This window comes from Python bivittatus, unplaced genomic scaffold (genome assembly GCF_059951505.1).
Source record: "Python bivittatus isolate LINGU-HERP-01145 unplaced genomic scaffold, Pbiv_v1 ctg000480_np1212, whole genome shotgun sequence".
NCBI lineage: Eukaryota > Metazoa > Chordata > Lepidosauria > Squamata > Pythonidae > Python > Python bivittatus.
The window spans coordinates 20994444-21011469 of NW_028277075.1; the positions used below are offsets into that span (position 1 = coordinate 20994444).

The 17026-nt window shown below is 34.7% G+C and overlaps 1 protein-coding gene across 9 annotated transcripts in view; it reads right to left on the reverse strand.

Annotated features, from left to right (window-relative positions):
- Positions 1-17026, reverse strand: part of MEIS2 (Meis homeobox 2) — a 269315-nt gene that overhangs the window by 187636 nt on the left and 64653 nt on the right. For all 9 annotated transcript variants that reach the window (XM_088145422.1, XM_088145419.1, XM_088145421.1 and 6 more), the window contains one exon: positions 14477-14622. In XM_088145422.1, coding sequence (XP_088001548.1) covers positions 14477-14622 — 146 coding nt within the window. The remainder of the gene's footprint in view (positions 1-14476; positions 14623-17026) is intronic.

Genomic DNA, 17026 nt, shown 5'->3' on the forward strand with positions numbered 1-17026 from the left:
GCAGAAATTTCATATACCATCATGCTGAATGAAAACTCATGCAAGATTTGTTGCCACACAATATTCTCCAGTATGGCTGCCATCTGGGTACACTTTTTCACAAATAGGATGCAGAAACAAACCTATTCATTGAATAGTATTAACTGAAATGTAAAATACCTCTGAAATCAGACAATGCTTTAAATTTATATATTCTATGCTGTAATCCAAATTTAAATTTAAACATACAAGAACAGTATTGCACAGCATTTAATTACGTAACATTCCTGGACTTTAAAAGCAACTAAATAATCACATTGGCATATGCTTCAATGAATCCACTTTTACTTTAAAGCTCTGAGGTGACAATAAAAATGAGTGTATTTCCCGTGATAAGCTTCCTACTTCAAATGACGCCAATTCAAATTTCAGGTAGAAATTTACAGGACTGACAAAAAAATGATTAACAGGAACAGGGAAAAAAAAACAAAGAGTAAGATTCAAAATCCTGCAAGACTCAAAAGAAAGGATTGGATTAACTTCTCCTAATTTTAGATTGTATAATAGAGCAAAACTGTCTATCATGAATAACAGAATGGATAAAATTTCCTAACAGCAGAATATCAACTACAGAAGGAGTAAGCTTAGCCAATGAACTTCACAGATATCTATTATATTAAAAAAAAAAAAAGAAGTCAATCTGAAGAGATGTATTATATAAGAGAAAGTTTATTTAAAATTTGAAATCCCTTGAAAGCAGGGCTAAATCCAATGATTGTACCACTACCATCACCCTCAAATACTTTTTACTTCAGGGATAATTATAATTAGAAAGATCTGATCCCATATGCCAATATGATACAATTGGACTCAAGAAATAAAGACACAACAATAATTGCTCATTGGCGGTAGGAATCTAACATGGTTAATGTATTTGCAAAAAACTGGAAAAATTAAAAGTGATCACAAAGAAGGAGGGACCTTGAGAAATGTGACAGAATTTGAAACATATACAGAACTGATATCATTAGGATGTATCTATAAATTGTGACTGAAATATGATATGGAAACAAATAAAAAATTGCATGATAAAAAGGATCCAAAATTTAAAATAAGTAATAACAGTGGAACAAAGGGAAGAATTATGGAAAAGATGAATAAAATTTACCCTAAAATACAGTCTGAGGGAAAATTGGTACAAAATGTTCTACAGATGGTATATAACTCCTTCAATGATTGCCAAGGTGGACAAATCTTACAACAACAAATGTTTGGAATGACATAACAAAGAAGGAAAAGAAGAGCCCATGTGGTGTAGAGGTTAAGGCACCAAGCTAGAAACCAGGAAACTGTGAGTTCTAGTTAGGCACAAAGCCAGCTAGATGATCTTGTGCCAGTCACTTTCTCTCAGCCCTAGGAGGAGGCAATGGCAAACCACTTCCAAAAAATCTTGCCAAGAAAACTGCAGGGACTAGTCCAGGCAGTTACAAGGAGTCAAGAATGACTTGAAGACACCAAAATAATAATAATAATAATAATAATAACAACAACAACAACAACAACAACAACAACAACAACAACAACCACAACAACAACGACGTCTGGGTAGTGGACATTGCAATACCTGGAGACAGCAGAAGAGAAGAGAAAGAACTGGAGAAAATCACAAAATATAAAGACCTGCAAATAGAATGACTACAGCAAAAGAAAGCAAAGATAGTACCAAAAGTTATAAGCACATTAGGTGCAATCTGAAAACATCTGGAGCACCACTTGAGCACCATCGGCATTGACAAAATCACCATTAGTCAATTGCAAAATTATTTGGAATAGCTTATATCCTGCGACAATACCTTTAACACCATCAAACAACAACATTTCCCTATCTCAGGTCCTTGAAAAGGACTCAATAAGTGGATAAAAATGCCAAATCCAGTCTAAACATCTGGCTGTGTGACCATCCATAATAATATTGCACAAACTGACTATAAGCAACGACATAACACAGTCACCAAACTGGAACATCTGTAAAAATTATCATTTGCCAGTGATGAAAAATAGGTGGGAACATATAGTTGAAAAAGTAGTTGAAAATGAGCAGGTTAAAATATTGTGGGATTTCTGAATACAAACTGATCAAGTCTTGGCGCATAACACACCAGATTTAACTGTGATTGAAAAGAAGATAATTGATGTGGCAATACCAGGGGATAGTAGAATAGAAGACAAAGAATTGGAGAAAGTCACAAAGTATCAAGATCTGAAAATTGAAGTTGAAAGATTATGACATAAACCAGAAGTGGTGGTCCCAGTGGTTATTGGCACACTGGGTGCCATACCAAAAAGTCTTGGATGGCACTTAGAAAATCTGCACATTGACAAAATTTCCATCTGTCAATTGCAAAAGGCAACACTGCTTGGATCTGCACATATACTACACCGATACATTACAACATCCTAGGTACTTGGGAAGAACTTGATACAAATGAAGGCCAACACCAGCTAAAGAACTGGTAGCTGTGATTTCAGATTGTTGTATAATAATAATAATAATAATAATAATAATAATAATAATAATAATAATAATAATAATAAAAAACATTTTATCATATGTGATGTGATAGTCTTGCAAAAAGACTCAAAAGGACTGGAAATAAATATAGCAGAAAATTCTGAAAATAAAATGTGAATTAAAACCACAAATATTTTTATTCGATATGACCCCAGAGAGAACAAATTAAAAACATCACAACTTATTAAGATATATGGTGTCAGCAGTAAGAATCAATCTTGCATACCAAGGGAAAAGACAAAACTTTCCAGCAATACAAAATTGAAACACCAAAATTAGAGAATATACAGCAATGGAAAAATTTACTGGATATATTCATAATAGATATCTAACTAAATTCCAGCAGAAATGGCTCCCTTATATACAACATATTACACAGCAGGCAAGCTAAGATATTTAGAAAATGCTTTTTGAAGAAAAAGAGAAGCAGCTTAAAAATAATTAAAATGATTTAAATAGAAATGAGCAATAATTGTAAATGTTTAAAGTGTGGTATAAAAATATTTAAATAGTAGTTAGGGGTTGAGGGGAAAAAAAGAGAAAAATTTAAAAAGAGGAAGCTACATGAATGCTTTTTTCCTATAATGTTCTTTTTATTTTTTTTATTTTATTTTTTAAATGCTTTTGGTTTGTTTTTGTTTTTAATTCTTGTGGCTATTTTTAATATTTGCTTGAGTGTTTAGCACATAAACTCTTAGACCTACTCATTATTTTGTCGTTCAATTAATGCCGTCACCAAATTCCTGATAGGCTGGTTTGATTGATAGTAAAACAATAAATAAAGGCAAAGTATTAGCGTTACTGGTTTATCTTATGATTTGATTGTTTACAGTGATTTTATGTTGATCAGTGTAAATGATATATTTCAGGTGGTCTGGCTTGCTATCATTATGTTAACAAAAGATTAATATTAAGCAGCAAAATGGCATTTACTGTATTGTTCTTAACCAGTCAGGTTAATGAGCTGTAATAGTTGGCTTGTGCTTGATGAATGATGTGCCATATGGTTCAAATTTACCCAATGGTCCTGTCTCAGTAGATAGCTTAAATGATATCGAACCTGCTAAAATGTATTACATACTTGTAACCTTCTCTTTTAAAGAGTATTTTAGAGTGAACCACAAGATTTCAGAAACAATTACTTGATTCAGATACAGTGGGGAACAAAAATTTTCAAAATCAGTAAATGAGCTATGATGAGTCTCATATTGTTTCCTCTCTTCCTTTACAACTTGCTAAAAGAGAAGATCAGAATGATCTTCTGATTTAAATCAACCCACAAACCAAATGCTTGTGAACTTAGTGAGTTAAAGAGAACAAGCCAGGAGGAAAATGTGGTTTTTAGATATTGGCTTATTCTGAAACCATGATAAAAACAAACCAAACTTTCCTTATCTTAGACATCACACAACTACGTCTAGTTTTAAACTAAAAGCAGATGTTTCTCTTGTCCTCTTTATATAGGAAAAAGGAAAACAAAGAAGAGTAAACATAGGCCAGGATCACTGAAAATCATATCCATAATAGAAAGTCTTAATTTCTTTATATTTATGAATTATGATTCTCCTATCCCCACTATCAGGCTACCCAGTGTTAAAATCAGCCTACATATTAAGTATCTGTTGCTATGCTGTGCTTTGGAATGAGCTCCTGCCTGAGGCTAAGGCAGCCCCAGTTCTATTAGCTTTTCATGGAGCCATGAAAACCTGGCTTTTCTCCCGTGTATTGGGTCAGGATAGTAATTGAGCCCATTCTCCTGTGAGAGTGAGTGCTCGTTATGCTCAGCCTCAACTATGTAGGTGACTGTGCTTTGTTATTTTGGTTTATATTAGTTTTTGTTTGATTTTGATTGTTTTTTATTTTTATTGATGTACGCTGTCCAGAATCATAAATTATAAATTGGGAACCTTATAATTTCCTTAAATTAAAAAAAAAATAGGCTCATGTATGTTTTAAAAAAGATTTGAAAGAAGTACTTTAAGCAATGCAGGTATAGCACTTCTCCTGCTATTCATTAAATTAGCCACACCTCTTTTCAGGCAAGCATAGAAGTCTGATTAAAATAGCTGCTCTAATAAGCTACAAAGAGGTATTGCGGCTGCACTAGGGAAAGCACATGCACAGCACTATCGGCTGCGCTCTGTTTCAGTGAGCTAATATAAGAAGTGGTTACTGTGTTCATTCAGAAAATGGAAAGAGGATATAAAATATAGAGAACAGTAAAAAAGTGATAATAGTCTTGTTCCTTCTTTCAGAGGATCTACATACCCCTAATATATCCCTTCTGCATACTACTGAGATATAGACATGTAGAGATCTCTAGACATTTGGTCATTTCACTAATGCTCAGCTTCACTGGAACCTAGAATCTTTGTTGAAGCTGAGCCAATAGGAAATCAAATTCTAACATTAAAGTTAATTAAATAAGCCAAGAGGTATCTCTGAAAACCTGGCAATTTCTTTTTTAAATACACTGTGGAATACTTACACAATGAAATATATAATTAATGTACTTTAGTAGTAAAACAGTATATATAAAATACAAAATAGTAATTTTTATAGAGATTTGTAGATAATTAGAAATATTGAAGCCAGGTGTACTATAAACATGAATTAAATAATGTTATTTTAAATACTATGACATCATTTCCTGAAATTAAATCAAAATGCAGGTAGACTTACATAAATTTCATCCTCAAACAATTTGCAGATGTTTTTCTCCAGTAGAAAAATCAATACAGTGTTTAAAGAATACATTCATTCTCTTTTAATCTTTTTTTCCTGATACACTGTACATAGATATTTATTCCCAAAAGCATTTTGGATTTGTAGCTAAAACAGTAGGTATCTAAATAGCGTCCTGATTTTTATTGTTATTTTATTGTTGTATATAACATAAAAACTCTATTGTTGTTATAAAATGGTTTTGGATCATTCACTAAATGAATACAGTATAGAGTTTTTAACATGGCACTGAGGAAGCCAATGAAGTGAGTCAGTTCCTGGGGATGTAGTAGAGTATATGGCTGTGAAATGTTAACTTCAACAAGTTCTTTAGATATTCCAGGATATTAAAATCTCAGTGATTAGCATTTAGCAAAGAATAACAAAAGGAGAAAATAAAGTCAGGTTGTGCAAACTTGTAAGACAACTATTGCATAAATTCCAGCCTTTGGCAGACATTTAGTATATTTCAGCAATTTGCATACAGAGTAGAAAAAATATTTAGAATAAAACAGAAATGTAAATAAAATTTGAACATATGAATTAACCTCTCAATGGCAGGTTTCTCTTTGTGATACCACTTCCTTAATCCTCTGTCTTTCATAGAAGCTATCTGAAAATGCAAACATCTTCCTCAAACATCTTTCATTCAAAAGAACCACAGACACAATTCTAAAACCGTATCTAATTCAAGGATGGGAAGTTGGTTGTCCTCAGATCAACTCCCAGAGATCAATGTGTTGGAGGAGTCAGAGACCACAGGGAAGATACCTTCAGTAAGCCTTCTTAAAATAAATACTGTAAATACTGGGAAGAGAACTTATATAGAACATGTATCCACCAAGTTCCACAATTCCAAGTAAGTTTTAAGCAGTAGCTGCTGCTCGGTCCCTTATCTCTCTATTTCTCTATTCACCACTCACTGAATAATTCATCCATATATTTGTCCAACAGCACTAAACTGGAAGAGGAATTAAGAAGTGTCAAAAAGATACAAAATAACATTTTAAATTCCTAATTTTTCTTTTTAAACAAGAATATATCAGCTACAGCTTCACTGATTACAGAGGGTAGTGCAGTGTTAGGTCCAAATCCAAATTCCATGCATTGCTAATCACCCTATTAGTTGTAAAACGTAATCCTTGCCAGTTTGGGTTGTGGATGGTGAAATATGCAAACTGCCAGAAGAAGGAGACTGACTTAATTCAATTTGGACTACCTATGAGCCCATCCATCCTATAGGCCCCCATGCCTGGATCACAGATAGTTCCCACATATATTTACCATACTGTGGATCCATCCTAGTAACCCAAGAGCAAATGTTGACCAGTAAGTTGGGACAAAAGTACTTTACAAAATTGCATGCATAAATATAAAATATATGGGGATGTGTGAGCAGGGAAGCCCCACATCACCAAGTAAATTGGCTTTGGCTTTCTCTTAAATAAGCACATGGCAGGTGATAACTACTAGGCTTGTTGTCACCTAGTCCCAGACCACTCTTTTCTGACTGAATTTTTAATGCCTTTCAAAATTCCTCATCTACCGGAACCATGTTTTGTTGCCTTAACCTCACTTCATGCTGCTGTACAGGGCAAAACTGGATTTTCCCCTGAAGTACAGTACATTTTCTTTGGAAAAATTAAGGAATTAGTATAAAAAAATTAAAAATGAGCTTTTTAATTAAAACAAAACATTAATAAAAACATTCAAAAATGTTATCAACAGCTTTGTTTTTGCTTTTCTATGCATTCCACTGTTTCAAAGCAATGCAGTCACTCTACATGAGCACTTCTACTTAATAGTCATTAAGATCCTCACCTGAGACCCACCCAGCCCTACATTTTATGAACCTGTTGTCAATAAATGCTTTGTACTGTCTCTTCCTTACCAGTATAACTCATAAGATTTCAGTTCTAATGTGACCTTAAAAGCTTCTGCACACATAATTTTGCTGATTTTTATTACAGTATTGGTGTCATTCTTCTATCTCCTATGCTCTTTCATCTATGAAAAGGAGATTGGTTTTGCATTCTGGGACAACCAACTGTACTATGTTTTCCCTCTTCTCCTTTTGGTCTCCTTTGCAATGATGTGAAACTATGAGACAATTTCTTTAATAATTATATTGGCCGATCTGAGCCCCCTTCATGCGCAGGCCTTTGTATTAAAGCTATTTGCTGTATAGCCACTTTTTCAACTCTTTCGTATTCATTAGCCGCAGACAATACTGCTCACATACTCTGTTCCATAGTAAAGCAACAGATATTGGACTAATCTAGTAAGAACTTGAATGAGCCCCAGAAAATGCTTAGCCATGACAATCAGTTTCCAAGCCTATCCCAGTCTCTATTCTTCTTTGTACCCTATCAGAAATGCGATTAAATCGCATATGCCACTTCTCCCCTAGTAGTTTCTTCTCCCAATATGAAATTGTTATGTTCCAAACGCTTCTGTACCAACATTGTAGCTTTGGAAAATCTCATTTTACACTATTATGCTAGATTCATCAGCTTGGATCATTGAGAATTAGTTTGATTTGGCACCCAACATGACTTGTGAGGTATTTCTTCTCTTCCGCCCATCTACCAGATGAAAAAATTATCAAATGGTATAATATAGTTAAAAGTATTATCTCATTTAATAATTATTTTTTTCTAATTTCAAAATGCATTAATATAGTTTCATTTAGGTAACTTTAAAATACACCCCAAATTAGTACTTGTACACAACCTCTAGATTTGTCTCCACATGCATTTCAGTGTGATCTCTACTTTGTTTCATTCTAGTGAAAAATATGAAAATAGCTCACACATTTTATATGCTATAGATTTCCATGAGCAAGAAAACATAGAATGTATGACTATCCTGAGAGAATAAAAATCAGTACTTAGAAGTTGTTGCTGTCCATAGGAAAAAAATAGTACCAATTTCTGTCATATATACCCACTGTGAACTTTCCAGTGTTGTTAATTAATATAATCCCTCTACCCTCTTGATAGGGCAGCAATGAAGGTTTTGGAAAAGTTATTCAAATGCTGGAATATGTTTATACCTACAAAGATCAGAATTGTACAGGCAATGTTCTTCCCTTGTGACACTCTATGGAAGCCAAAGTTGGACTTTGAAGAAGCAGGATAGAAAGAGTATTAAAAGAAACAAACTTTTGAAATCTGGTGTTTATGAAGATTCCTGAGAATATCATGGATAGCCAAGAAAATAAACAAATGGATCATAAAACAAATCAACCTAGAGTTCTCACTCAAAGCACAAAAGAGCAGTCTCAAATTTTGGATCCATCATTTGAAGTCCTAGTTCTCTGGAAGTCTATAAAGCTGGGAAAGGTGGAAAGGTGCCAGGTTATTTGAGGGAACACCTCTCCCCGATTTCATCCGCCCTTCCCATCTAGTCTGGCACAGAAGGCATGCTGCAGTCCTGTCTGTCAGGGAATTACATTTGGCAGGTCCCAGGAGGCAGGCCTTCTCTGCTGTGGCACCTGCCTTGTTGAATCTTCTCCCCCTGGAAGTGAGATTAGCTCCATCTCTCTCAACATTCTGCAAGTCACTCAAGACCTGGGTATGTCATCAGGTCTGGGGGTCCCAGGGGACCGGAGGGATTTTACGATGGCTCCCTTACTGTTGTTAACATCATCCTCTTTTATTCTGTGTGCTTTTTAATAGTTTTTATAGTTTAATAACAACTGTTTTGTATGTATTTATTGGTCTTTGTTTAATTGAGTGTTGTACACCGCCCAGAGTCACTTTCTTGTGAGATGGGCAGCTATACAAACATAGAAGGAAGGAAGGAAGGAAGGAAGGAAGGAAGGAAGGAAGGAAGGAAGGAAGGAAGGAAGGAAGGGAGGGAGGGAGGGAGGGAGGGGGAGGGGAAGGGGAAGGGGAAGGGGGAAGAGAGAAGAGGATAACCAGCAGCAAGGTTAATGGTCTCAATTACAGCAGCAGTGGGTGTACCAGGACCAGCGGGGGACAGATCCTGCTGGAGAAAATCTATTTGTGTGGTTGCTAAGAGTCAATACCAACTTGATGGCACATAATCAGCCAGACAGATAAATAAACCTCTACCCCCTAAGACATCAATTTAAAAAAGTTTACACGTGGAGAACCTCTGGATAGAAGAAACTTGTCTGGCTACATTCCAAAGAAAAACAAGATAGCTTGATCATCATGTGCCTGATTGCTGGCTTGAATTTGATCTGAATAATCTTCTGAAGTACCAAAACAAATGAACAAGATGATGCAGTTATCTTTCATGATATTCCTTCCACTCCTGTTTTGATAGGAAACGCTCCAACCTTCAGAGCTTTATAACAGAGGCTCAGGTTCTATGTATGTATCATTTAATATTATTCAGAACCCAAGAGTTAATAGTAGCAACTATGCCCTTGGCTAGCTCCATTTATGGATATTTGGTAAATTCTACTGGAGTTTAAACGATTCTTGCATGAGTCATATCTCAGAACTAGTTTCACATGATACATAACAAGTGTTTTAAGCTGCAATTTAGGGAGCAATTGTGAGCAACACACAAATCTCACCATATTCAATGAGATTTAGAATGGTCTTACAATTAGAATGGACCCACAACTACTTTTTGCAAAAGGTAATAAACATGAAAATTTAGGTTTAATAAACCATGACAAAACTATTTAAATGATAAATTAAAATAAATGGGTAGAATGGGTACAAAAATCTCTATATTTTTAAAAATTAAAATATATTAATCTGTGCTTAAATCTAAACTCTATGCATGATACCTTTTAAAAGGAAATAAGATTGAATGGAATCAATGTGCAATTCTCTCTTGTCTCTGCTGCAGGAAAAACTGGATGACTAAAAGTAAAAAACGATAAACTTACATAGTTCCTTCCTTGCAACTGCTGCCTGTTCTGATTATGTACATCTATTTTGAAAATGCTTCTACATCATGCAGTAACTTTTTCTGTGGCTGCTATGATAAGAAAACTTTCAGCTCAAAACCAGTGTGAGCAAAAGGTATCTTTGTACACAAACACTTCCTGTTTTCATTCTATGATCAAATATGTTATTTGCAGGGCAAATAGGAGAGCACTTGAGAGAGGAAAGCAGAGATGTCTGAAAGACTAATTGAGTATACTAAGGGGCTGTTCGGCATGGAAGGAAAAAAAAGTTTTCCAAGGCTATGTATAAAGTTTGCATGGGTCAGATTTCTTGCTGTTCCTTTTCTTTAACTCTCTTTGAAGTTAAGTAACAACAGCCTTAATGTCAGGTTTACCTTTCTGATATCATAATCTTTATGTACTCTTGAAAAGCTTATACTACCAGGTTAGGATTTCCTTTACCCACTCAAATACTGGATATTATCCAGAATAAGCAAGTATGCTTCCAACCAATTCATCCTCAGATCCTTTCATCTTCCTGTACTATTGTAATACCATACATAAGGCAGTTCCCAATTGCATAATAAGAATATGGTAGAATTATAATGGAAGCAGTGGAAATTTCTGTAAAAAAAAAGTTTTGCATATAGTATTGAAGTTGTTCCAAAACTATATTGTGGAAATGTAATATTTATAATTAGGAAATAACATTATGAAATGTTAATGTCAGTGGGTCGAATTAATTCATGAAGAACTATAATCCAGGTTCAAAAGAACTTTTATTAATATACAGAAGCAGTACAGTTAAGGTTGAATTGCATTGTCTTCTTGTAAAATGTTTATTGCACAAAATATTGTTAATAGAATAAGTCCGCCTATTCACATGTATGTGATCAAGTATGCTCATGTACCTGATCAAATATTTTGCATATGCAAAAGTTTCTTGACTTAATTTAAGAGAGGTTTTTTTTTTTTTAGTACTTTGCCTGCTAGGCCAAGAATAAGTTAATGATTTTTGTCATATTGAAACTAACAACTAACAATTGCTACAGTTGGCCTTTAGTATTTTATTTGTCCTTTTCAGGTATTCAAAATAGGTGACAATAGCTTGCAGTTGAGAACATATGTAGAGAGACCCCTGTGGGTTATGGAAAAAGTTGTTCCATGCTGGTTGGGTGTTTGAAAAAAAAAAAATACAGCCAGAGTTCTTTTATGTTCCTTTCATTAATGAGAATGCATGAATGTCAAAATGCACCAATGGACCATTCAAGGGGCAAAGCCTTAGCAGCCCCTTCTTTAAGAAGACATCCTGGGATGTAAAATACATTTGCTTAACAAATTAAAATAATGAGATAATTCAATTAGTTTCTTCTTTAAAGAATGAGCGAAAAGGGTACATTGTAAGATTATTGTAATAGAAGAATAGGTCACAGAGCACAAAAGGGTGGACCAACCTATTTGAAATAAGGTTAGAGAAGTAATGAACAGAAAAAGTTTAAAATTAGAAGCTGTTTTTATAAAGAAATTTCTCTGAAACAATATTTATAAAATTAACCTTTATTTTTATGGTTGGACAGAAGTTATATTTTGAAAGAACTACACTGCTTAAGAACCAAAAAGAAAAAAAATAAAGAAATGAAGCACTATTTAAGAAGAGATTTTTCTTCCTTGCCTACATGCATTTAGAGCAAACTTCTTTTTGAATTTTCAATTCACTAATCAAGAGGTCTGCATTATCATTCTGAAGCTGGAGAATTATGAGCATAGTACATTCTTTGACATCTATAAACTCATTAAAATCTAGATAGTAAGAAGTTTTTTTTTAGCTTATGCAAAGGTCATCCTCATCAAAGCTTCTGAATTTCTTTAAGACATAAATTTCTTTAAAAAATTTTAAGTCATTTAAGTGACTGAAAAAACAGCACAGAATTTCAAGAAGGCTAAATAATGTCCTGAAAATTGATATTCAGGATACAATATACAGAAATGATTCTACTGGCAAGCTTACGCTGAACACTTTTCACACAGCTATTCAGAAACAAAAAGCAGTGGAAAAAATCTATGGAAATGATGTAGAAGATTTGGTGAGAGAAATTAACATCAAGCTTAAGTGAACTAAAATGAATTACTCATAGCCCCCATTTTTTTCTTTATTATGCTGCTCTTCAAACCACTTCCTTAACATTAAAAAAAAAATCCTTCCCGTTACACTAAACTCCAAATTAAAAACATTTTACAGGTTAGTAAATCTCCAGCTGAGGTGATGTAGCAAAGAACAGCTGTGAAGTAATTTTGATAATGATGAGAATAATAAGCACATGGCAAGGTTCAGGGCTTTGCTGTTGCAGCTTCAGTGCTCTTGAATAGATAAAAGTGATTAAATACTCCTGATTATCCCTGACCAATATGTAATGGATTTACAGCCCTTTCAATTAGTCAGTATTTGCTTAGGACTCATTATTTTGTCTTTGGTTAAGTAATCAGCCCAGAGACTCATGTTCTGTCTAATTCCTCTGAGCCAACTGGGTACTATGGGGCACCTGACCTCTGGAATGGCCATAGCTGGAAGGCAAAAATAACCACTACTCCAGCAGAGATGCTGGCTATTTGGGGTAATCCTGACCTTCAGGCCAGATCAATTCACCTTAGTTTGCTAATAATGCCCTTACATCAAAATGAAGATTTGGAATTGTGGATCTATTGCTACCCAGCCATTGAAGCTGTTCTATCAGCTACTGAGAAATGTTCAGTAGTCACCACCATAAATAAAAGAGGTATCCTCACCAGGGATTATGACACTGTAACTAATTACCACATCAACAAAAATGTATAATGTTGATAATTACAAGTTAGCCTTTATCTATGTGATAGTTCACCATGCTTTCTTTTAAAATATTATCCAGTACAGATGAAAGGAATCACAAACAGATATTGTTATGATTTCTATTTGCATGTAAAATAAGTGACATGCCACTTTTGCAGAAATATCTCTTTATGCCTAAGTGGCAACAGTAAACAAAACACCATCTCAAAATACCAGTTGCAAACAGGAGGATAGACTGCCATTAAAATATTGCTTTCCCGATTCTTAATCTCTTTCCCCTAAAGTGAATATGGCTAACTTTTAAAATAACAGACTAAAAGAGCAATTTAAATGGACAGAATTAAGATCTTTATTACAACACAGAAAATATTTTCTATAGAATTTTTGTACCCTATTGGAATATATATATTATAGTACTGTACATTCCAAAATGAGTATAATTCCACCATTCAGAAGGTCTAGTCTAGGGACTAATCACATATTTTTAATTCTGGGAAGATCTGAAACTCACATTAAATTTTATGGGCTAATATCAATCACACCACAGAACTGCTTGGTTCACAATAAACCTTGAAAAGTTATTTAAGCTTGCCTGAACATTCACTGATGACCACATATTTTCTTTGTATGTTCGTGCATGAGATCTTGGACCATGAACCAGCCTTTTCCAAGTTGGTGCCTTCCAGACGTGCTAAGAATTACAGGAAATAAAGGCCAACACACGTGGAAAGCACCAGGTTGGGGGAGGCTGCCATAAATATTTAAAATGTTTGCACAAAACATCAAAGATAATTAACTGTTGGATTTCATTATATTTTTTACTAGAGATTGTACATATGTTATACACACACACACACACACATACATATATATACTCACTCTAAAATATACATCATAGTAAAGTATCAATTTATAGTACCCTAACACATTCTATTCTATTTATTGAATTTATATGGCCTCCCATCTCACACTTGTAACTCTGGGCGGCACCCACAATTAAAACACAAAGCTAAACAATCAACAAGTTAATACAAAACCATTGAAATACAGGTAGTCCTCGTTTAGCAACTGCCTCGTTTAACAACCATTCACAGTTACAACAGTGATGAAAAAGCAACTTTGCGACCAATCCTCGCATTTACAACCTTCGCAGGTCTGTGAAGCAGTGGAAAACTGAAGTAAAAATCGTAAAATTGTGATGTTTCACTTAGCAACCGCTTCGCTTAACAATGGAGTTACGGGTCCCAATTGTGGTCACTAAATGAGGACTACAATAAAAACAATTAAAAACTATATAATAACAAAAAGGCAGAGGAGAGTGGATTCCAGACTTACACATAATGCAACCATTTAACGGGCTCCACACTTCCATGAGATGCCCAGGCCCAATGGCAAATCCAAGTTTTATTATATTAAAATAATAGTGAATACACTTACAGTTTCTGAAAAGAATATTAAATATAAAGAGATTTGTTCAAAATAATTCTTTAAAAAATCCACTTACTGTGAGATGTTGGAAAAGCCACGCTCTCATGATATTTGTTGCTACTTTGGGGAAAATTCCTCTTTTCTTTTGACGCTTTTTATCCTTGTCTGGGTCATCATCGTCACCTGTGCCAGGAGAAGCTACACTGTTGTCTAAACCATCCCCTAAAAGAAAAAAAGTGGGACAAGAGATAATAAACAACCATTGTAAATCCATCTGATTAATCAGATTAACTACTGAATCATTTATTGCTTCAACTATTGAACTATCATTCATATATGAAGGTATCTAGTATCTTTAATGTCTTATTAATATGATTGTTGATACAGATACAAAAAGTTAGAAATTGCTGTCCATCCAAATATTAATTTTATGCTGCACACATGCACAAACCATTTTGTGTATATATGTGTATTTCACATGGTGCAATATCTCTTTCGTCAGTCATAGGATGCAACGTGAGAAAATCTACTACAAGAAAACCTATTTACTATAAATGCATTCCTTGCAACCATCAAGTTAAATGTTCTGCGGTCTATGTATTTTGAACCCTCTGCATACTGAATGTTTCACTGTTCGATGGATGTAACATATTATCAGCTCATCCCTTCCCTATCTGCTCTCATTTTCCTATAAAGCATGTATGCATGTAAGCTTATACACACAAGTCCACAAACACAAACATATCTAGCATGATCCTGAACAATTTTTGCAAGACATGAAAACCTTTGTGTCTGCATCAATGATCATTATCTTATTTCTTAAAAAAAAAAAAAAGATGTACATCAAGGTAGGGTGCTCACTTAATCAGAACTTTCCATCAACATCTTTCTCTTCAGTGGTTTTTCCTGGCATTAATTGTGCATTAGCAAAAAATCATTTACTTTTAACAGTCATAGTTATTTTTTCTTGCCCTCCAGCAAAAATGCCTTGAAAGCGTGCCTGGAGGGCATCTAAATTATGTATCTGAAAAACTCTTCTGGCAAGGCATTGCAGGACCCCTACTTTCTTAAAATTCATACGAGCACGTCTTCCTGTTTTTGGGAAGGCATCAATCAAGAGCAGCAATATATGCCATATTCCTACATTAATATTTGAACTAATAACTCTTAAAAAAAGGAAAGAAACAAGATCCGACTTGTGGCATAATCAAATGCAAAATAAATGAAGAATACTGGGACAGCACTGAGACTTTATAGATTGCTGTGTTTTCCTTACACATCATTAGCCCGGAGCCACACGAAAGAGGAAAACAGAGAAGTGGAGAGTTTATGCTCCCTGCTGGTGTTTAAGAAGCTGAGGTCCTGGAAGGACATCTGGGAATTGCACTGAGACGGTGGTTTTTGTAATTTAAGAATAGACATTCATTAGCAGTAAATGCCATAAATCCCATGCTAAGTAAAAACCTTGTCCAAGAAAGCCTAAAACAATAAACTCTGTGCTCAATGTAGCCTGAGTCAGACGCTTCATAGCTTCCTGAGGAATGCTATAGACCCACAAACTAATTCCTATAGCCCCTTCTATTTCTTTAGTGCTGCTAAAATAAACACATTACAGTTACATAGACTGTTTATCTCAAAACTTTAATTTTTATTTCTCCTTTATCTGTACTACCCACACACCTTTTATTTGGTATGTCTTAAGCACAAACATACACACACACATGCACAACGGTTGCAACCACCTAACCCTTTTTAAGAAGAGAAACAAAAAATCCTGAGCAAAGAGCTGGAAGATTAATTTTATTGACATTTCCATTTTCACTGCAATGTGATACCTTCCATCACATAGAAAAGATGGTCCTCACTATTTACAGAATGACAGGCCATTTCATTACAAACACCCTGCCCCAAGGCTGAGTAGTTCCCTTCCATCTGCCAAAGGGGACTCACTTTTCTCTTTTTTAGTTTTTTTTTCTTTTTTGACTTATGGCAAATAAAAGGTAAATAGAAAGGTTGAAGAGCAATCCAAGGAAAAGACATCAGACCATCTTGAGCTATCTACTTCGGAAAAATGCTATTTTAGAAGATTTTTTTCCTAGTAGCCCACCATCCTACATCTATGCGTCCATAAGCATAAATCCTTTTACAGTCATACCAATTCCACTATGCCAAGAAACTGCTGCAAGGCAAATTTTCACAACATTAATGGCTTCTGACTGCTCCTTGGCAACCCCAGCATTTTAACCTGGGTGGATGTGCTCCCAAAATACAGAGACTGGAGCTATCTCATCAGCTGTTCATATGACACAGATGGAGAGTGGCTATTAGGAGCCAGGCAATGGGCCTTGGGGATCTGAGGTGCTGTACTGTAGCCTCAGGCAATTTTGAAAAACAGTACCCAGAGATGGTGGGGCAAATACAATCTAAGGCAAAAGTGCAAGTTTGAAATCAGTAGGCCTATCCATTGTCTAGATAAAGATATCTTTGTCTTCTCTAAAATCTATGTATGCATGCAGATAATGGCTACAGATAGAAAATACTTCCTTCAACCTGTCTCCTTTTGTCAGACAGGCACAAAAACACAAAATTATGAGAATGAACACACACAGTTTTCCTCTAGGCCAAT